This window comes from Pelobates fuscus, chromosome 1, assembly GCF_036172605.1.
Source record: "Pelobates fuscus isolate aPelFus1 chromosome 1, aPelFus1.pri, whole genome shotgun sequence".
In the NCBI taxonomy this organism is placed as follows: Eukaryota; Metazoa; Chordata; class Amphibia; order Anura; family Pelobatidae; genus Pelobates; species Pelobates fuscus.
The window spans coordinates 61,885,601-61,909,322 of record NC_086317.1 but is presented as its reverse complement, the minus strand read 5'-3'; the positions used below and the strand labels follow the sequence as shown (position 1 = coordinate 61,909,322).

Here is a 23,722-nt window from a genome sequence, read left to right as displayed (position 1 = left end):
CCCTTTGGAGTAGCTTCTTATCCAGATCCCCCCCTCTTGGTCCCAAGGTAACCCTTTCAATGCCACTAAATCTGATTCCTTCAGGTGAGCCCCCATGGTGTAGTTTCAAATGTTTAGATAGTGACACAAGTGGATTGCTCTAAAACACCCGTGTAGGATCCCCTATACCGACACTGTAAAAATACATACAAAATAAGCACAATGGATGGAGCAATATAGGTCCTCTCTTCTCAATTGGGATTCTGTGGAGACAGAGGGGTACACACAATAGTGCAGACGGCTATTGACAGGTATAATATGGGCAGTAAATGGAAACACTCACAGATTTTAGAGCCAATTGGGCCTGGCTCTGGTTTCAAAGGCTTCAGGATCTTTTGGGGGTGATCCAAATCCCTCTGTAGATGTTCTGGATTCTCAGGGTTGCTTTTGTATTCCACCAAAATCAGCAAGGGATTCAGTATGGTTGAAAGTAAAATCTCATTTATTGGTACATGGTAAATAAAATATAAATAGTAAAGATAAGTATAAGATAATAGCCAAAACGCGTTTCGCCTCTGTGGCTTCTTCAGTTGGCTGTATGTCTCTGTGTCCCTGTGTGCCTTTAAGCGCCAGTTTCGCGGTCTTTTTAAGGCGTGGAACGCACCATGCGTTCCACCTTCCAATCTTCAGTTACTTCCTGGTTCCGGACATGTGATCGGTCACGTGGTGCGGTCTTTTCGTGTGTGGAACGCACCATGCGTTCCATTGCTCGATCGGTGATTCCTGTTTCACTTCCTGGTTCCGGTCGTGTGTGACGTCACGTGTTCCGCCATGGATGGAACGCAATATGCGTTCCACATAGAGGGGCAGCTTACTTCTTTGATAATAATGTCCTTTCCCATTCATTCTCAAATGATTATGTTGCTAGCATATATTTGTATATATGACCACTAACTGCTATTTGCAAACACAGATGGTAGTAAGACTAAAAGCAAGTAGAGAAAATATATTGCTAAAAGTATATAAGAAATGACACAATTTATATGACTAAAAAATTAGCTTATGTAAATATTTTAAAATGACCAAGTTTTTAAAGTGACAGTATTTAAAGTGACAGTATATAGTTTGGAACATAACTCAATATATGCAGATATATATTTTAAATATGTAATTTTATAGCTTAAAGAAACTATATTGTATGAGCAAAGTTTAAAAACAAATAACGGACAGGGGAGAAAAAAGAAAAAAGGTGTGTTACTTAACAATTCGTTAACATAGAGAATATATTTCTCAACCCTGTTCTTTCTGAGCTATTTAAAGTGACAGGTGCAATTTCTCTCGGAGGAAACTTTACCAATAAGAGCTTAATAATTGTGTGCTTCAAAGTGACAGTGCTCTTTAAAGTGACAGTGCTCTTATGGTTTTCCAATTAAAAATAATAAAAGATCTATATTAAACATTATAATGTTCCCAGGGCAGACTACAAAAAGTGGCATAGTTCGAAATCTTGATTAAGACCGTGTGGGATGTGTCCTAGAATTGTAAATATATTGCATGTCTTCTTCTCCTATTTTTCTATTAAAATCTCCTCCCCTCCAGTCTTTTTGTACTAGTTTAAAAGCGCAAAAGAACATATTTTTTGGATCACTATTGTGGTGTAGTTTAAAATGATTCGATACACTATGTGTCTCCAAACCCTTTTTGATGTTTCTTACGTGCTCTGCGATTCTGACGTGTAGGCATCTAATTGTTCTGCCTACATACATCAGGCCACACGGGCATCTGAGAATATAAATAACATTTTTCGAAAAACATGTTAATAAGTTTTTAATCATAAATTCTTTGTCTTTATGATAGTGGAAGGACGTGATATGTCTTTTACTTTGGTTCGTCCCTCTACAGGCTAGGCAGGATCCACAACCATAGAAGCCTTTGCTTTTATTTAAAAAATGTTCTGTGTTTTTATCTTTAAAACTACTTTTCACTACCATTTGTTTTAAATGGGAAAGGACATTATTATCAAAGAAGTAAGCTGCCCCTCTATGATATTGCGTCCCTATTCTTGCTGTCACTGAGGCCTTAGGTGTGATTACCTTACGTAGGTGTGGGTCCTGTCCCCTACAGGTCCTGTCCCCCAGGACCCACACCTACGTAAGGTAATCACACCTAAGGCCTCAGTGACAGCAAGAAGGGGACGCAATATCAAGGATATTTTGGTCCCTAGTCATCTCAAGAGTGCACCCCAGAAAACATCATGGCTGAAGTCTCCAGTCTTGGGGACATACCAATGTGGGAAATGTAAGGCGTGCAGGTTTATCCGTAGACCCTCCAAAACATTCTCAGACTCCTTTGGAACACAGGAATTCAAAGCGAAGAATTTCTTTAACTGTCAGTCCAAAGGGTTTATCTATTTACTTACTTTCCTGTTCGTGTAAAAAACTTTATGTGGGAAAAACTTTTAGGATGTTTAAACTCAGGATACGGGAACACGTTAACTCTGTGAACCCTACAAGGCAAATCGACACTCCAGTCTCTAAACATTTGAAACTACACCATGGGGGCTCACCTGAAGGAATCAGATTTAGTGGCATTGAAAGGGTTACCTTGGGACCAAGAGGGGGGGATCTGGATAAGAAGCTACTCCAAAGGGAGAGCTTCTGGATTTATAAGTTCAAAACCCTGTCACCCTTGGGACTAAACGAAGGTTTCTCATATACACCCTTCATTGCAGATCACTGATACCAAATGTGAGACCCATATCCACATACGGGTCTCAATTCTTTGTTTGCGACTTCTGCACAAACTTATCCGGATGGAGTCGTATGGCCTGATACACTTGTAAATTTGTAAATATAGCGTGTTTTGTTTCACAATGGGTATATTTTCATTAATATCATTATAATTTTTATTGCTTGATTTATTATTATTTTCATTAATATATAGGTTTTTTATTTTATTTTATTTATTTTTGTCATGATTACCGGATGAGGACCACTAAATCGCGAATGCCAGCACTTTCCTAAGGCAATAGCTGCACAATGGCCACAGTACCTAAGTTCTAACAAGGCTGGGTTAGTTGAGCGTTGAATGACAATATCTCTAAAGACATCTTGATAAAAGACTGTGAGCCCTACCTTCACTTGGCTAACACAGTAATATCTGGTCATTTAGAGGTCTATATTGTTAATTTACTCACTATGGAAGACACATGGGCAGGATGTACCACTTTAATTTGGCATCCTAGCCTGTGTCCTCTAAACACTAAGTATAATATATATATTAAACAATATTGCCTGGGACTAGGGGGTGGGGAGTTAAAAATAGCTTAGTACTCTTATCAGAGATATTTTCAATTTCTTCAATTATTTGGGTACTTTTCCCTACTTTGTATTACATCTACAGGAGACCAAGCATCAGAATACTCCCTAAACAGTCCTTTTTAACGTTGATATTTGATTTTGTCATATCTCATTTAGCACACATTGGTGTTCTTTAATGACAAAATATTGAGAGGTCGACGTTTAGTTATAATCTGGGCATTTTCGGCTTCTCCCTCTAGGGAGAATACTCAGTTCCGCCCATCGGTCACAGGGGGTCCGCCCACGTGAGGATGATGGGCAGGTTAGGATCTGCGGCGAAGTGCCCGCCCATGTGAGGTTGATGGGCGGTACGGAGTGGCTATGACGGACGAGCCACGCCCAGTTAGGGTAATGCCGGATGCGTCACGTGACGCGCGGCACGGCAGGTCACGTGACCGGCTAGGGACTCCCCCTTTCATATTGAATAATGAGCATTTGCGGTCACAGACGGTTAGCCAGGATATGACAGTCAGCTGGGGAGACATACACCCCCACATCCTATTGGCTATAAGGTAATCAAGCCTCCTGGTATTTGGGGTATTTAAGAGGCTTCATTTCAGTTATATGTTGGCCCCTGACGAAGGTGCATCTCTTTAGCACCGAAACATACGTTGGGCGTTTTTTCTGCACTGGGCACTGGTGTTGGAGCACCATGATCACTATTTAATTTAATTTAATTTAATTTATTATTGTTTTTTTTCTTTTTCTTTCCTATGCCTATCTAGCTAGTTTTAAAGGGAGAGAGGCTTTCTAAATGTTAATTATCAGTCTGATTTTGACTGATTTTGTACTTCTACTTCAGTCTCTATCTCTCTCTGTTTTGCAATATTTTTCTAGTTTGACAAGGATATTTCCTCGGAGGTATTGATTATAGAGATTCAGTCATTTAATACTCCTATCCCTATAGCAGATCACAATAAAGCTTATTATTAAGGGGGGAGTGAGGATATTTACTAAACTATCTCTTTATCTCTACTACCCTGGGCTGGCATAGGATTGCAGGATCACTTGTATATACTTTGTTTAATTGGGGTCTCTGACCATATTATTTTGAAAGCCAAGTTCTAAATTTGGAATCAACCGCGCTATATATATTTTTCCAGATGATGCAGTAAGTTTCATTCATATATTGAGACTGTCTGCATATTTCCTTGATGCTTAGGAACTCTTGAGACCCTCGACTTAGGGAGGCTGGACCTAGACTGGGTAGAGTGCAAGCTCGCTGGTGGACCATCCGCTTCCGGGCCTACTCCCCTTTGAATCTTCTCCTGAGTTTGCCACTATGTGGCTTCCGCTCGGCTTTCTAGTTTGGCCTAGAATCGGGCAAACAGCTCATCCAGCCATTGAAGTGACTGCTCCACAAAGTCGTGTGAGAGCTTCCCTGCATGCTTATTTTTTTTTTCTGGTATGGAATATGCACATCCGCCATCTTGGTTCCATGTGGGGACTGTGACTGCTATTATCAGGTGGTGTGCGTTGGGAGTCGGAGCAGCAGTCGAGCAGGTCAGTCCTGTGTGGACCAGGATATCCCACACCGGTCCGGGGGTGGAGGGGAGAGAGAGGGTGAGTTGCCGTGCTGCATGTGATTGAGTGTAGAGAGGGAGTCGGCCGCATTTCCCCTGCTCAGGTGGTATTAAGCCTCATCCAGCCGCGGCGGTTCCCGGTAACTGCGGGCCCCGTGTCGGGTCTCAAACGATTCCACAGAGTGTCCTCTGTGTGGCTAGCACTTTAGCTGGAGGTTCCTAGCTCGGTAGTCTGGAATATCCCTGGGAAATCGATACCGATAGCCTAAGCTCGTGGAGGATACGTCTGGTTAGTTCAAGAGTCAGACTCCGCTCCCCTCTATGTTTCTATGTTTCTAAGAGATATTTAAATTCTGAGTACATGGCCTGACATACTCTCTGATAAACTCTTAATCATTTGGCCGTGATACAATGTTCATTCGTGGATATATGGATCAACATTCTATCACGTTCTACTGCATGTTTGCATCTGTTGGGCACCAGTTTAGTTCTTTTTCCACTGAATGAAATGGAAAGATATTGTAGTAAATACAATTTATTTATAGGATATTGCTTTATAAAATAGTTGCACAGATTGAAAGACAAACATGAGTAGTAAGTCAATCAAAGCCTGGATAGCTTACTTACCTCAATGGCATTTGGTTGGTGACTTGGTTTCTACAAAACAGCTCAACAGGGATTACTACCTAGTGACTTGGGGGCTTGTAGCTCATGGTGGTTAGTGGTTGTATGGCAACTTCTGCCGTGGAAGGAATGGGAAAGAGGACCATGTTTCACATGACAATACATTTTAATTGGCAAGCACACATTATGACTGGTGATACCTATCAAATCAGATTAATTCTATACGAACAACATATATTTTGTCAGCTAAGATTCACTTAACCGATTAAACAAAATCATCGAGAACAATTAAAACCATTAAAATAACTGATCAAATGTAATTAAATTTTTTCATCCACAGTTATGCTTTAAAAAAAAAAATCACTTTAGTGTTTTATTGTGTGTAAATCGATTGACGTTCGTGTGACAATGTCTGGTGAAACCATTCCTATAGATGATTCTTAAATTGCTCATATCAAGTTATACAATAAACTTGATATATCAGGGTTCCTTGATTGGTTCCACAATTTTAGATCACTTTATGTCTTGTTAATCTGGTGTTCTTAATCAGCAAAGGGGTAGGAAGTACTATGTTCTACAGTCCAGGCAGCACATTAAATAGTGCAAGCCAAGGTCCATGAATGAAATTTGACATTTTATTGAAAAATTGTATTAGACATAACAGCCAAAAATAAGACACCTAGTATGGCACAAAGTCCATTCCAAATGCATTTAAATCACCATACCTTACAAGGGATGTAGTGGTGAATTAAGACACACCATTCCTGTTAATAGAAACTTAGTTGAAACTAATTGAGTTTGTTTCCAACAGCAAATACTCTAATTTGAAATATCATAACTAGTCAATAATAACAAGTTGAGTAAAACGCATACCCTTCGAAAATAAACAATTTGAACGTGTTTTTTTTAGATTCGAGTAATTCTCATTTTGTTTTATTTTATTTTTTCCCCAGAACTTCCATTGTCTGCGTTAAGAGGTGACCAAGGTTCTCCTGGTGAACCTGGACCACGGGGACCACCAGGACCTCAAGGAATACCCGGACAAGGACTACCAGGACCCAAAGGAAACTCAGGTCCACCAGGACCACCCGGTTATCCTGGAATTGGCAAACCAGGAATGCCAGGGATGCCAGGAAAACCAGGTGGCATTGGTATGCCAGGATTAAAGGGAGATCAAGGATTCAAAGGGGAGCCAGGACATAAAGGATTACCAGGACTGCAGGGACCCCCTGGACCTTCAGGATTACCTGGTGTGGGAAAACCAGGGGACCAAGGATTTCCAGGACAGCCAGGACCGAAGGGTGAACCAGGAATGAAAGGACCACCAGGATTTCCAGGAATTATGGGCCCAAAGGGAGAAAAGGGAGTTGGATTACCAGGGTTACCTGGAATCAAAGGTCCACCTGGCATACAAGGACCTCCAGGTCCAGTTGGCCTGCCAGGTATAGGTAAGCCTGGTGTTAATGGATTTCCAGGGCCAAAAGGACATCCTGGTAATCCAGGATTACAAGGAGAACTAGGACCAAGTGGGCCTGTTGGACCAACTGGTCTTCAGGGTCCACCTGGAATCCCAGGTGTTGGAAAGCCAGGTCAAGATGGTCTTCCTGGTGGGATTGGATTACCAGGTATCAAAGGTGACCAAGGTTTACCAGGTTTACCTGGAGCCCCTGGCCTTCCAGGAGTAGGGAAGCCTGGGTTTCCTGGACTTAAAGGTGATCGTGGCCTTGGAGGACCACCAGGTCCAATAGGACCAAAAGGTGATAAAGGTCATGTAGGGGAACCTGGAATTGATGGCCAGCCAGGTGAGCTGGGACCTCCAGGTGTACCAGGACCTATTGGACCTCCAGGTGTTACTGGATTTCCTGGTCCTAAAGGGGAGCAGGGCAATGTTGGACCTGAAGGGCCACTTGGTCCTAAAGGTGAACCAGGCTTACCTGGGCTTCCTGGCAAACAAGGTTTTCCAGGTGAGTTAGGACCCCAAGGTCTCAGAGGTCTACCAGGACCAACTGGCCCAAAGGGAGAACCTGGACACAAAGGTTTGGTAGGTCCACCTGGATTACCTGGATTACCTGGATCAAAAGGAGAACCCGGAATTCCAGGTGAACAAGGAATTCAAGGTCCAACTGGAATACCTGGTCTTGCAGGACCAGGAGGTCCAATTGGCCCCCCTGGACTTCCAGGAGAAAAAGGTGAGCAAGGTTCACCTGGTGCACCTGGTCTTCCAGGAGTTGGAAAAGATGGTTTAACAGGTCCTCAGGGTCCAACAGGTCCACCTGGAGCAGTAGGGCCACCTGGGCAGCGTGGATTACCAGGACCTCCTGGGCCACCAGGTGCACCAGGTATTCCTGCGGAAATTCCACCTACACCACCAGGAATGGGACAGTATTTACCCGAGATGGGGCCTGCAATTGATGGAGTAAAAACTTCTCAAGGTTACTATGGAAAGAAAGGACACACTCAAGGACTAATTCATGAGATGCCTGCATTTACAGCTGAACTGACTACTCCTTACCCACCAGTTGGTGAACCTATAAAGTTTGAAAAGCTATTATACAATGGCAGACAAGGCTACAATCCACACAGTGGCTTATTCACGTGTGAAATTCCTGGGATTTACTACTTTTCATATCATGTGCACTGTAAAGGTGCAAACGTATGGGTAGCCCTGTATAAGAACAATGAGCCATTAATGTACACTTACGATGAATATAAGAAGGGCTACCTAGACCAAGCCTCTGGGAGTGCAGTGGTCCCTCTGATGCAAGGAGATAAGGTATATATTCAGATGCCTTCAGAGCAAGCATCTGGACTCTATGCAGGACAATATGTCCACTCATCATTCTCTGGCTATTTATTGTATCCAATGTGAACAGCAGCAGTAACAAGAACTCTAAATTAACTTTGCTTATTCATTTTATATCCATTACAACTGCCTTCAAAACTTCTGCTACTCATGGTGTCTTCTGCTGCTTCATGTTCCTGTTCTGGATGGCAGCGAGAAGTTGGCTGGCAGTTGGACTATCTTTTCCACAGTTTAATAGTTCATTATATATGCACAGTAAATACAAACATTGAGTGAAGGATTCATTTGCATTGCATTACAGTTTAAAACTGCCCTGTCCAATATTATACGTGAAAACTGTAGCCAAAATAGGATTTGTTACCATGACGGAGTAAGTGTGAACATTCATAAATACTTTTATTAAAGGTCCCATGTGTTGAAGTATGGGTGAAAATATTTGCTGATAGTTACACACAAACATATGTCTTTGTGTGTGTATGCCTGTGTTTTAATTCACATTTTAGGTTGTAGGTAGCTGTAGTTTTTGTACCCTTCACATCCTGAGCAGAAGATTTAGCCAGAAATAAAGATAACGTAGTTCAATTATCCCCTACTCTTCTACAAAAAAACACACATACACACACTGCAAAAAAATAAATAAATAGAAGAAACCTATAGCTAAAATGTTTTTTTCTAACATGTCTTGGCACATATAAATACATATTTTATTTTATCAGAAATCAAACTATTTTATCAAGATTGTATTAGAGATTTTTAATGAAGTATTATTTTTATAGTATGAATGACTAGTGACCTCTGATAAGAATGCCATAGAATGTATAGGTTTAAAAAAAGTTAAATTCTAAATTGTGCTATAATTCAAAGACAACAATTGTCCAACCTATTATTTTAGTGCCCACGTGGTTTTAAGGAACTGTGTAATACATCTAAAATGTTCCAGGCCTGCAAAGGTTCAAGGACCCTTTGCTCCATTTTGAAAACCCTGAAAAGATCAAAGAAAAGAAACACTATTTTGGGGTTATCATCAAAAAGAAAAATACTAACAAAGGCGAAAAAAAAGAAATGTAATTCTTTACAATTTTGTAATAATATTGTAGAACCTTGCAGCAGAGGGGAAGCTAAAGGAATGAGCTAACAATAGGGTAGCCAGTAGTCACTTTATATAATTCAAGGCCAGTAGACATTTAGCTAAGGGCCAATAATAATCATCTGGATGCAATTTTGTGTTAATCCTTGCTAATCCCCAGGTAATAACAGTTGGAGAAGTTACCCTATGTGCCTCCACTGTACACAGAGATCGGGGGAATCGTCCCAAAATGACTTACAGTTAAGTCATTTTCTTCACTCAATGCTATGCTTTCGTTTAACCTGATCCGATTTGTCTGATGGCACGTTCGATCCAAAAGATGTAGAGATAGTTTAGACTGTGTGAAAGTTTAAAGGGCACTGCTCAGGATTTCAGTTAAGCCATCACTATTAAATTGAATTTGTGATTTGATTATGTATTATTTACACTGTTTATGCTGCAGCTATATTTCTTATAATGGATAGCGTTTGAAATTCCCATAGTGTTGCTGCTAGCGAAACTATCACTAACAACCAATAGACAATGAGCATTCTACAGGAATTCTTTTTTGGCTACTACACAAAATAATTCATATGCAATAGTGATTAATTTAATATGGTTTCCGTACACAATTATATCTAATGCTTAAACTGCTCTATTAAAATTATTTGGATCATACTACGACTTTACATGATGCAAAAACAGAACAAAAATATTTGATGCAAAACTTTATACTCAACTTCTTTAATATATAAAATGGTGGATATTTCGATATTCAGTGTGATGTCTTTTTTCATATTACATCTGAAACAAATAGCTTAGTGCTGTCTGCAGTATATACATACATCCATAGGTATTGCAGGGCAGTTTCCGTAGTTCTATTTCAAGTAAAGCCTTTTATAATTTATTGTTAGTGTTTTGTTTTTTTTTAATTCCTGAATTCAAACTTTTTAACTAGTATCCTAATAAAATGCACAGAGTGAAATGCACAAAAACAAGTACTCAATAAATACTGTATCTTTAAATGGTGCTAAACCTATTACGTGAATTATGTTTATTTAAAAGAATTGTAAAACAAAGAATATATAGCTGCATTTGGTTGTGATTTGTTTAGCTGAAGAACAGAGGCAACAAATGAACACAATTCTCTATCCCTTGAAACCATTAAATAGCAAGATTAATGTATGTGCGGATATAACTGGCAGGGTTGTTATTTAAACCCATTGATGACCAATGACTTCTTTGTTGCCCTCACATTATGTCCTTGAAAACACTATACCAGGATAAAATGTCCAACGTATTTAACATCATATCGGAAGAACGTTACTATTTCTAAACGAGCAGAAGGGCATTTTAATCTTGATTGTTATAACAACATAGAGCATCATCGGGACTTAATTCTTTAAATTTGGAGGTATTACTAAGATACGGTTATGAATGTATCAAAAATAAAAATCTCAAAGATATTATAAAATGCTAGTGAACAATGAATGTCCCTCCAAACACTGGCCATGTATGGTGATTTTCCAAAAGGAAACAGCAAATACTTTTGTATTTAATTTTTGTACTGATTTGGAAATTATCTTAATAAATGTTAAAAATGCACTCTTCATTTTATTTATTTGAGTCGTTGTCTGTATGTGTTTGTTTATCAATGGTAAAAAAAAAATACATTTTGGAAATGCAGGGAATGTAGAGCTAGCACATACATATATAATACAACAGCAATAGTTTGTATAGATTGTTTCAGAGAATTTTAATCACAAAAATAATGTCAATGCATTTTTTTAGTTTTCATTTAGTCATCCTTTATTGAACATTTTGAGAATGGAAAGTTTAGACATTATGCAGTGTCCTTTATCTTGATATATTTCACACAGGGTCTGAAATGGTAGTATAGAAAAAAAAATCTCACATACAGTAGGTGTGATAAAAATTGATATAACAAAAATGGTAAAATTATTTTCAAGGACTGTGAAGGCATTATTAGCAGTGCATCTCAGCGAAAATGGAAACAGAATGTAAAAAGACTAACTGCATGTTCATAACGTCCACCTACAGTAAGTATAGTTTAATCACATATTTGTAAATTCTGCAAACATTAACACGCTGATGTAAGGCTAACTTCGAAATGGTAGAGAATACTCCTCCCCCTGCCTGACTGTAGGAATGGTATAACTCATTGAAACTTACTTTACAGTTTGGAAGGTAGGGTGAGATCATTGTTAGCACACTTACAGACATTAGGACCAAAAAAGGAAATAGAGGTTCTAAGCGAAAGGGAGAGGAGTAACCCCTAACAAGAAATACATAGAAAAAAAATACCTGGTTTTCCCATACTTAGAATATTACATATAGTGATAAAACATTACTTTTATTAGTCATTTAATATCAAAACAAATCAAATTCAAAACCAATATAGAAATACAATTTTTAAAAAGAGGAACTAGAAACTACAAAAACAGTACTAAAGATTTTAGACGGTGCTTAGAATATTAGCTTGCAGCCACAAAAGTTACTTGAACAGTCCAAGTTACAAAGTAGAAAAAAAGAGTAACATTGTTACAAAGAAAAAACACAATCTTAAAGATATATAAAAAAAAAAGTACTACTCTGGTATATTAAATCTGGACTTTGAGGTCATGTAATACTGAGTAAACCTGAAGCGCTGTCTAAATACCCTAATTGCACCTTCGAGAGCATCTATGTTACGAAACTGAATACATATCTAGAAACAAAATAGTACAATAGCTCTAGTTGCCAACTAAAGATTCTAAAGCCGAGATCGAAGATTCACAAGCTAAAGTGCAGCATCAAAAATCAATCATGCTACGACATTAAATTAGTGATTAGACATTAAATAAACTACCAGTGGTTTCTTGCAGAGAAAGTTGTTCCTGTACAGGCTAGAAATCATTCATAGAGTACAAATTAGGGTGACTGTGACTTTAATGACTAATGCTGCAACTTAATATTTTTGAAAATTGCTTTTCAAATTATTTCATACTATATTTTAGAATTTTAAAACGTTTGACATATTTATAGATTGCTTACATGTGACATTTCTTGATGTTTTAATGTTTTGAAGAAATCATTTTAAAAGTTAATCTAAAAATATTAAATAATTTGTAATGCTTATCCAAAATATTAAGTCAATGCTTACATTTCCAGTACATGATAATAACAGCATGTATACTTGGATTTTGTGAACAGCAGACCAATATAAGTCCTAATTTAATATTTGTAGATAAGCTTTTCAAATGATTTAATATTTTTGCTAAAAAAGCATTTAGTATTAAAAAAATATATTTAATATTTTTTGATATTTTTCTAAAATATTTTTTGTATTTTAATATTTTTAAAAAGTTTAGGTAAAACTATGAAATCATTAGAAAACGTTTTTCCAAAAATAGTATATTGTGGTCATAATGTGCTATGTTACAAAACCTAAACACTACATAATCAACAAAATATATTAAAAGTTTTAGATTGTACCATTTGCAAATCCATAGTGGATAAAATGAAATGTTTCTCAAGGCTTGTTTCTGTGCACATCCATTCAATCTGCCCTTATCAATAAACAATGGGCATTCTACAAGAATTTTATGTTAGTTAATAATAACAAAGTTAGTGACAATAGGAAGATAAAAACTAAAAAGTAAGTAACTCATTTTAGTAAATGACCTTCATGGTCCACCTTTTTTTTTTTTGTCAATCTCTTTTTATTGAGCTTTTTTCATTTTTTTTTTTTTAAAAACATACCCATTCCCGCAACACAGTGAACATTTAATACACTTAAAGATGTTTTACAGTACAGGTTGAGCATAAATGTGAGAACGGGGAAGTGCCATAGAGGTCGTGGACCAGCACCGGTACATTATCAGGAGTGTGTGAACTGCTCCGGGAGAACGGCTGTGTAGTATGTGTGGATTTAATGCAACCTGTATGGGTTGTAGATTTGGGGCCTTCTTCTAAATGTACCCTAAGCCTGCGAGGGCCTGGGAGGGCAGGGGGGGGGGGTCTTGGGATCGAGCGGCAGATCCTTCCTTTTGAGATGGGAACAAGTGGGCTGGGTATGTCTCCGGGCTAGCTAGCTAGGGGCATTTCGTCTGGGGTTGAACAGTGTATGTCCCGGTTATTGTTGCCTATTCGGCTCTTGGGGAAGGCAGGTATGTGACGTGGGTCTTTGGGTGGTTTCCTGCGGGGGTGTGGGAAGGCCCAGTGCCCTACAGAATGCCAGGAACTCCGCTAACTTGGAGAGTTTATGAACAGTTCCCTTGTGCGTGACCACCAGGAACCTGGGAGATCTCCAGTGATACTCTAATCCCGCTTCTCTGAGGGCGCTGGTGACCGGGTTCAGCGATCTCCGCCATTGCAGCGTGGATCTGGTGAGGTCTTGATAAACGGTGAGTTGTGCACCTTCAAATGTTAAAGGCGTCTTGCCCCGGAGTGCCGTCATCAGGTTTCTCTTGTCTTGGGAGGTGGCGCAGTGGACAATCACATCACGGACCATGTTTGAGGCTGCTCTGCCTGAGGATGGTAGGCGGTATATCCCGTCTGTGTTAAATTTTTTGGCATGCGTTGGTGACAGGATGGCAGCGACAAGGCGCCTCATGTATTGAGGCAGTTCGTCAGGTGTAACAGAAATAGAATATGGCGTATACTGCGCCCGAAATTATACGTACATACACCTGGAGAAGGAAGGGCTGGTAAATACCTCAAAATGATAAAAACAGAAAAACAATAATAGTGCAATACAATTTAGCAAGTGTGAGATATTAGCTAAATAGCTGTAGGAAAACCACTCACATTGAATAGAGCGATATCAGAGCTCTGCTGTATAGCACGTGGATGGTATGATCCCCGTCTAAGGATACAGGATGATAGAGATGGTACTGATCCTCCAGATGCGAGTGCAAATAAAATATAAAAGTAGAAGAGAAAGAACTTTGATAGTATAGTAAGTACTGTAAACTGAGATGTTTAAAGAAAGTAATGTACTTACAATTTTTTGAGAAAGACCTGCTCTAGTTTTCACAGCATGGGTGGTACTATCCCCACCTAAGGATATGATGGCACCAGGTAGCAAACAGGATACAAAGTAGAATAAAAAATAGTTAAAGAGTATTAAAATTAACTACTTATTAAAAAAAGCATAATATCATAAATGTATAGGTACAAATAAATGTCCAAATAACTCCCACTTGACGTGTTTCGCCTCCTCAGAGGCTTTATCAAAAGTCAGGTGTGATGGCGTCTGGCACTCCCCTGATCTTAAGATGGTTGCGCCTCGTTCTGTCATCGAGGGCGGTGTAGTGGAGAGAGAGTGCCTGTTGTTGGACCTGTAGGGCCAGGACAGATTCCTGTAGGGTTGTCAGTGCCTGCTTAATGCCAGAGATGTCACCCTCTGCGGTCTGCACCCTATCTGTGATAGCCTGCACGTCAGTTTTAATGGCCGCTGTGCTGGTTGCCTGGAGGTTTTTAATTTCCCTGACCGGATTTTGAAAGTCCCGCTGGGTGACACATCTGGGGTCTCTTTGGGGTCTCTTTGGGTCTCTTTGGGTGTCTAAGCCCTTTCTGGGGGTAGGTCGGGCGGCATGGGTCTATTGGTACCTGTCGGTAGCATGTTCCTCTGTTCCTGCCATTTTGGGCGGCAGGCGGCAGTGTTGTAGCATGGTACCTATGTCCCTGGACCCTGATGGTGTCTCCGGGGGAGGTTTTTGGGACTGGCAGCCCATCGTTGCCTGGGTAGGTAGGAGTGCTGTGTGGAGGTCTTCCACCTCCGGGTCTTCAAGCTGTGCAAGTCTGCGCAGGAGTGCCGACCAGTCACAGAGGGCTGCTGTGGGCTTGTAGGCCTCGGGTCTCCGCCGCCGTCGATTCCCCCGAGCCGGGTATACAAATGGCATGTGTGGCTGCTGGGTCATGCCCAGAGGGTGTCCCCGGTCAGGGGTGAGTTAATTGAGGGTTTTAAGCCTCTGGTATCAGGCTTCGTTGCGGGTTTTGGCCCGGAGCTCTGCTGAGATGCGTCCGCTCAGGCTTGTGGTCAGGCTCCGCCCCCATTGTGCTAAATGTTTACTGTAGCAAGGAGTAGTTTGGGCTTTAAGGCAGTTGGGAAAGAATTAGAAACTGTATATGTATTTAAATACATATATACGGTGATAATATGAAAAATAAGAATATGGTTTTATGAAGAATATCATGTAGTTGCCTGTGAATGGCTGGACTTTTAATTAGCCAGGTTATACCTCTCTGGAAAAAAGAATTGTGTAAAACGAGAGGAATTAGTTGTTTTGTTTTTTAATTTTAAATATGTAGTTTGATTTCACTAATCAAACCTATAAAATATATACAAATATACAGTCATGAAATAAGAAAGGATTGTTTTTACATATCAGGGCACAATAACAATCTACAGTTTCTTAGCAGGTCCCAATCATTTTCATGATTTATTTAACAAAATACTTTAATAAAGTCAAAATGGAGAAGCCTTGTGTGAAAAACAAAGTACACTTTATGATTCCATAGCTTGCAGAACCACGTTTAGTAGCAATAACTTGAATTAATGGTTTGCTGTATCAGTCTCTCACATTGTTGTGTCCACCCTTCTTTACAATGTTGCTTCAGTTCATTGAGGTTTGCTGGCATTTGTTTATGCACATCTCTCTTAAGGTCCAGCCACAAAATTTCAATCAGGATGAGATATAGATTTTGACTGGGCCATTTCAACACCCTGATTCTTTTCTTTTTCAGCCATTCTGATGTAGATTTGCTAGTGTGCTTGAGATCATTGTCCTGTTGCGTGACCCAAGTTCGGAAAGCTTGAGCTATCTGACAGATGGCCTCACAGCTGACTCTATAATACTTTGGTATATAGAGGAGTTTATTCAATGGCTGCAAGGTTTCCTGGTCCTGTGGCTGAAAAACAAGCTGAAATCATCACCCTTCCACCAAAATGCTTAACAGCTGATATGAGGTAATTGTGCGGATATGCTGGGTGCAAACGTGGCGCTGTGCATTATGGCCAAATATCTCCACTTTGGACCCTAGTAACCCTTCCAAACCAACCATACTTGCACAGTCTTGAACTTTATTATTTAGCATGCTGACGGAGTCCTGTAGATGCAACTATTTTTTTTTTATTTCTCTGAGCATTGCACGGTCTGACCTTGGTGGTGAATTTGCTGAGACGTCCTGGGAAGATTGACAATGTCTTGCATATTTTCCAGCCTTGAATGCTCTTTCTCACTGTAGAATGATGGACTTTAAATGAACACTATAGTCACCTAAATTACTTTACTTAAATAAAGCAGTTTTAGTGTATAGATCATTCCCCTGTAATTTCACTGCTCAATTCACTGTAATTTAGGAGTTAAATCACTTTGTTTCTGTTTATGCAGCCATAGCCACACCTCCCCTGGCTATGATTTACGGAGCCTGCATGAAAAAAAACAGGTTTCACTTTCAAATAGATGTAATTTACCTTAAATAATTGTATCTCATACAGGAGACTCTTGCAGGGTCTAGCAAGCTATTAACATAGCAGGGGATAAGAAAACCTTAATTAAACAGAACTTGCAATAAAGAAAGACTAAATAGGGCTCTCTTTACAGGAAGTGTTTATGGAAGGCTGTGCAAGTCACATGCAGGGAGGTGTGACTAGGGTTCATAAACAAAGGGATTTAACTCCTAAATGGCAGAGGATTGAGCAGTGAGGCTGCAGGGGCATGTTCTATACACCAAAACTACTTCATTAAGCTAAAGTTGTTCAGGTGACTATAGTGTCCCTTTAAATTGTTTGGAAATGACCTTTTAATCTTTCCCAGTTTGATAAGCAGCAATATGTGCTTCTCTAAGTTCATTGCTGATGTCATTCCTCATTGACATTGTGTTAACACACACCTGAATGCGCCAGACCCCAAACTGCTAAAACTTCAGGTTTGATAGAGATGGGCAAACTTGCTAATGATTAATTAATCAGGGACATTTGATTAGCAGCACCTTCTACTTAGTCTTTTAATGGGAAACTATAGTGCTAGAAAAACACTATTCTTCTTCTAGCATTAGCGTGACCTATATGACCCTACCTCAAGTCCCTAACCCCCTGTGAAACTGAAGGGGTTAAAAACCCTGTTATCACTTACCAGATTCTAGAACTGATGAGTATCTCTGTGTGTGCCTATGTGAATGTTTAGGTATGTGTTTACATACACACTGTCTGTGTGTGCCAGTGTGTGTATGTAGGAATGTAAATGTGTATGTGTGTGTGTGTGTGTGTGTGTGTGTGTCTCAGGGTGTGTAGGTAAATGTTTGTATGTGTGCCAGGGTGTGTCTGTGTGTGTAGGTATATGGTTTTTTTTGTGTGCCAGTGAGTGTCTGTGCAGGTATATGTTTGCAGCAGAAAGACCTTGTGACAGAGCTCCAGTACTCCGACCGAGTACCTCCACCAAGTCTGCTTCCTCGTAGCTATCAGGGACACTGGAGCACTTTAGACCTAGTTGCCAAGACTTGACTGCGATCACTTAGGGCCTTTTCCACCCTGGACCAGGCTACTGTCCCCTAACATCAGATGACACTTGGTAAAGGTTAAAATAGCAACTAACTTAAATACACATAGCACACATCTCATGCCCCAACAGCTTAATTTACATATAATAGGGTGCATAGAGCACTATGGTAAAGGAAAGGTGGGGTCAGACAAAAGCAAGGGCTGATGGGAGATTGAGAAGGGACAGGGCAGCTAGTTTAAACTGGTCTGGCAGTGTCACTGGGACAACGCCCTGCTTGGGAAACAATATGACAGGAAAAAGGAGGAGAGACACAGACAAGAAATACATTTAACATACCCTGCACCAATAATGGGCACAGGGTAACCAAAACACAAAAGGAATCTGGGGACACACATAGTGACATCCCCAGTAACACGGTGACTTCCATCACATATCTTTACCCCCAAAGGTAGACTAACCAGGTACCAGACCTCCTATCGGTCTGTGCCTTAGTTAGTTGAGTAGCAAGTCCTAAAAAGTCAATCCATCCTGGCAGCCTCCTCGACAAAGTTCCACATAGTTTGTAAGTCTGTCCCGGTAAGAAGCATGGAGTCCTCATAACCAATCAGTCCATGGAAGTTTGGTTTGGCCGGGCCAGACTAGGCTTCCCAGTGTGTCTAAGGTGTCATAGGACAGCATGACTTAGACATAAAAGGCTTAGACATAAAATCTGTCATGGCCCCCCTCCCAAACTCAAACCTATCTCCATATGCAGCGCCGGATTAACATAGGGGCTGATGGAGCTGCAGCTCCAGGCCCAGGCCATTGGAATAGGCCCATTGAGATTTTTTTTTTTACACACTACTCTTAGGGTTGCCAGGTATTTCTCATGTATTTCTTAGGGTTGCCAGGTATTTCTCAGAAGTATTTCTCAGGTATTTGAGCCTGCCTAGCCAGTGCCGGTATTGCACTAATACTGGCAATACAAATGTCTGTCTCAGTATAAGCAGAGATTATTCTGCAATACCAGCACCGGCCAGTAGGGGTCGCTGTTTGTGCGGAGAGAGGCAGGGATAAGAAGTTACAGCATCTCCCTCCCTGCCTCTCTCTACTCACTGACCCGCGGGGAAGCAGCTCTGCGCAGAGAGTCCAGACAGCAGCTCCGAGCCCGCGAGACATGGTGACAGTGAGACATTGGGACACTGGGGAACATGAGGACCCTGAGACACTAGGGACACAGTGACCCCATGTCACCCAGTGGCCCCTAGTCTCTCAGTGTCCCCATGTCTCCCATCCAGTGTCCCTAGTGTCCCAGTGTCCCCATGTCTCCCAGTGTCCCTGGTGTCTCTGTGTCCCCATGTCTCCCAGTGTCCCTAGTCTCCCAGAGTCTCCATGTCTCACAGTGTCCCCAAAAATATCAGTGTCCCCATGTCTCCCAGTGCCCCAATGTCTCTCAATGTCCCCTAGTGTCATGGGGACACTGGGAGAAATGGGGACACAGACACTAAGGGACTGGGAGACATGGGGACACAGACATGCCCCCTTTTTGTGTATGTTCGCCTCTTTCTGCAGTTCTGGTTATGTGATTTGTGTCAGTGGCCCACCATTTACGTGATCCATAGACTTCCTGCTTTACTAGACACTGCTGTTAGGGGGTATGGGTTTACTTGAAAGATGCGTAAGATTAGTATAGGGCAGTGATGGCGAACCTATGGCACGCGTGCCACAGGTGGCACGCCGGGCCCTTTCTGTGGGCCATAGATTCGCCAATAATGCAGAGTAGGCACCTGCCTGCCCGAAATGGCAGGCGCCTACTCTGCTTCCGGGTCGGGAGGCAGGGGAGGGATCTGTGATGCAGCTCCCCTGTCCTCCCGCGAGCAAGCTGTGTGGAGCGTTGCCGCGCATTACCATGGCAACGCTCCACACAGCATCGCGCGGGAGGACAGGGGAGCTTCTGCAAAGATCCCTCTCCTGCCTCCCGACCCGGAAGACTGCTTGCCACCACCGGACCACCAGGGATGGCTGTGTCCCCCCCTTCCTTCATTAGAGGTAAGAAGGAGGAAGGGGGGGACTGATTTAATATATATTTTTTTTATTTAATTACTTTAGCCCTACCCCCCCACACAGCACCCTACCCCCCCACAGAGTACCCCTACCCCTCCACACACACAGTACCCCTACCCCCCCACACAGCACCCTACCCCCCCACAGAGTACCCCTACCCCCCACACACACAGTACCCCTACCCCCCACAGAGTACCCCTACCCCCCCCCACACACAGTACCCCTACCCCCCACACAGTACCCCTACCCCCCCACACACAGTACCCCTACCCCACACACACACAGTACCCCTACCCCCCACAGAGTACCCCTACCCCTCCACACACACAGTACCCCTACCCCCCCACACAGCACCCTACCCCCCCACAGAGTACCCCTACCCCCCACACACACAGTACCCCTACCCCCCACAGAGTACCCCTACCCCCCCCACACACACAGTACCCCTACCCCCCCACACAGTACCCCTACCCCCCCCACACACAGTACCCCTACCCCACACACACACAGTACCCATACCCCCCCACAGAGTACCCCTACCACCCCACACACACAGTACCCCTACCCCCCCACACAGTACCCCTACCCCCCCCACACACAGTACCCCTACCCCCCCCACACACAGTACCCCTACCCCCCCACAGAGTACCCCTACCACCCCACACACACAGTACCCCTACCCCCCTACACAGTACCCCTACCCCCCACACAGCACCCCTACCCCCACACACACAGTACCCCTACCCCCCACGCAGTACCCCTACCCCCCCACAGAGTTCCCCTACCCCCCCACACACACACAGTACCTCTACCCCCCCACACACAGTACCCCTACCCCCACACACACAATACCCCTACCCCCCCCACACACAGTACCCCTACCCCCACACACAGTACCCCTATCCCCCCACAGAGTACCCCTACCACCCCACACACACAGTACCCCTACCCCCCCACACAGTACCCCTACCCCCACACAGCACCCCTACCCCCACACACACAGTACCCCTACCCCCCACGCAGTACCCCTACCCCCCACACACACAGTACCCCTACCCCCACACAGCACCCCTACCCCCCACAGCAGCCCCCCTACCCCCCATAGCAGCCCCCCTACCCCCCACACAGCACCCCTACCCCCCACACACAGTACCCCTACCCCCCACAGCACCCCTACCTCCCCACAGCGCCCCTACCCCCCACAGCACCCCTAGCCCCCACACACAGTACCCCTACCCCCCAAACAGCACCCCTGCCCCCACACAGCACCCCTGCCCCCCACACAGCACCCCTCCACAGCACCCCTATCCCCCAGCATCCCTCCCCTCCCCCACACCCAGCTTCCCTTCCCTCCCCTACACCCAGCATCGCTCCCCACCCCTACCTCCACACACAGCACCCCTACCCCCCCACACACAGCAGCCCTACCCCCCCACATAGCACCCCCACAACACACACAGCACCCCCACAACACACACAGCACCCCTACCCCCCCACAGCGCCCCTACCCCCCATAGCACCCCTAGCACCCCACACACAGTACCCCTACCCCCACACACAGTACCCCTGCCCCCACACAGCACCCCTGCCCCCCACACAGCACCCCTCCACAGCACCCCTGCCCCCCACACAGCACCCCTCCACAGCACCCCTATCCCCCAGCATCCCTCCCCTCCCCCACACCCAGCTTCCCTTCCCTCCCCTACACCCAGCATCGCTCCCCACCCCTACCTCCACACACAGCACCCCTACCCCCCCACACACAGCAGCCCTACCCCCCCACATAGCACCCCCACAACACACACAGCACCCCCACAACACCCCTACCCCCCCACAGCGCCCCTACCCCCCATAGCACCCCTAGCACCCCACACACAGTACCCCTACCCCCACACACAGTACCCCTACCCCCCACACAGCACCCCTGCCCCCCACACAGCACCCCTGCCCCCCACACAGCACCCCTCCACAGCACCCCTATCCCCCAGCATCCCTCCCCTCCCCCACACCCAGCTTCCCTTCCCTCCCCTACACCCAGCATCGCTCCCCACCCCTACCTCCACACACAGCATGCCTACCCCCCCACATAGCACCCCGACAACACACACAGCACCCCCACAACACACACAGCACCCCTACTCCCCAAAGCACAGCACCCCTACCCCTGCACAGCACCCCTGTCTCACACACACACCACCCCTCATACACACCCCTCACACACACAGCACCCCTCAGTCTCTGTATTCAGCGGTCTTGTGTGTGTATATTCAGCAGACTGTGTGTATGTATTCAGCAGTCTCTGTGTGTATGTATTGCATTTGTTTGAGATACTAATAAATATAAGCTTAATTTTATCTATTTATATTATTATTTAAAATTTGTATTATTGAACTCTCTGCTGTTGTGTTCTTTTAAAACAAAAGTTGTTAATTAGTTCAGACAACAGAATGAGTTGTTTTTTCTAAACTTAAACCTCAGTATTGAGGTTTAATTGCCGTGTTGGCACTTTAAGGAAAAAAAAGTTGGCATGTATTGCGGTTTGGGCACTCGGGCTCAAAAAGGTTCGCCATCACTGGTATAGGGTATGTGTTTTCTCATAGTTGCATCCAATGATTTTTCCTCCAGCACCATCTCCATCAGATACATGAAACTTAGGAGGTAGGACTGTTTTAGTGTTTTTGGTCAATAAGATTTTGTAATTAAGCGAATCATAATTGTCAGCACCAGGCCCACTGGGCTCTTAATCTGGGCCTGTCCATATGACTCCACTCTCAGGGAAAAGAAACGTTTGACAACTTACCTGGGGTGTGTAGGGTCTGTAGTAGGAGATAGTAGTGTGTGTGTGTGTGTGTGGGATGGGGCTGTTTGTGCGGAGAGAGGCAGGGATAAGAAGTTACAGCATCTCCCTCCCTGCCTCTCTCTACTCACTGACCCGCGGGGAAGCAGCTCTGCGCAGAGAGTCCAGACAGCAGCTCCGAGCCCGCGAGACATGGTGACAGTGAGACATTGGGACACTGGGGAACATGAGGACCCTGAGACACTAGGGACACAGTGACCCCATGTCACCCAGTGGCCCCTAGTCTCTCAGTGTCCCCATGTCTCCCATCCAGTGTCCCTAGTGTCCCAGTGTCCCCATGTCTCCCAGTGTCCCTGGTGTCTCTGTGTCCCCATGTCTCCCAGTGTCCCTAGTCTCCCAGAGTCTCCATGTCTCACAGTGTCCCCAAAAATATCAGTGTCCCCATGTCTCCCAGTGCCCCAATGTCTCTCAATGTCCCCTAGTGTCATGGGGACACTGGGAGAAATGGGGACACAGACACTAAGGGACTGGGAGACATGGGGACACAGACATGCCCCCTTTTTGTGTATGTTCGCCTCTTTCTGCAGTTCTGGTTATGTGATTTGTGTCAGTGGCCCACCATTTACGTGATCCATAGACTTCCTGCTTTACTAGACACTGCTGTTAGGGGGTATGGGTTTACTTGAAAGATGCGTAAGATTAGTATAGGGCAGTGATGGCGAACCTATGGCACGCGTGCCACAGGTGGCACGCCGGGCCCTTTCTGTGGGCCATAGATTCGCCAATAATGCAGAGTAGGCACCTGCCTGCCCGAAATGGCAGGCGCCTACTCTGCTTCCGGGTCGGGAGGCAGGGGAGGGATCTGTGATGCAGCTCCCCTGTCCTCCCGCGAGCAAGCTGTGTGGAGCGTTGCCGCGCATTACCATGGCAACGCTCCACACAGCATCGCGCGGGAGGACAGGGGAGCTTCTGCAAAGATCCCTCTCCTGCCTCCCGACCCGGAAGACTGCTTGCCACCACC

General features: G+C 43.8%; 1 protein-coding gene across 2 annotated transcripts in view; it reads left to right on the top strand.

Annotated features, from left to right (window-relative positions):
- Window positions 1-10,959, top strand: part of COL8A1 (collagen type VIII alpha 1 chain) — a 133,847-nt gene extending 122,888 nt beyond the window's left edge. For both annotated transcript variants that reach the window (XM_063448826.1, XM_063448818.1), the window contains exon 5: window positions 6,439-10,959. In XM_063448826.1, coding sequence (XP_063304896.1) covers window positions 6,439-8,354 — 1,916 coding nt within the window. In that variant the 3' untranslated portion in view covers window positions 8,355-10,959. The remainder of the gene's footprint in view (window positions 1-6,438) is intronic.
- Window positions 10,960-23,722: the final 12,763 nt, after the last annotated feature.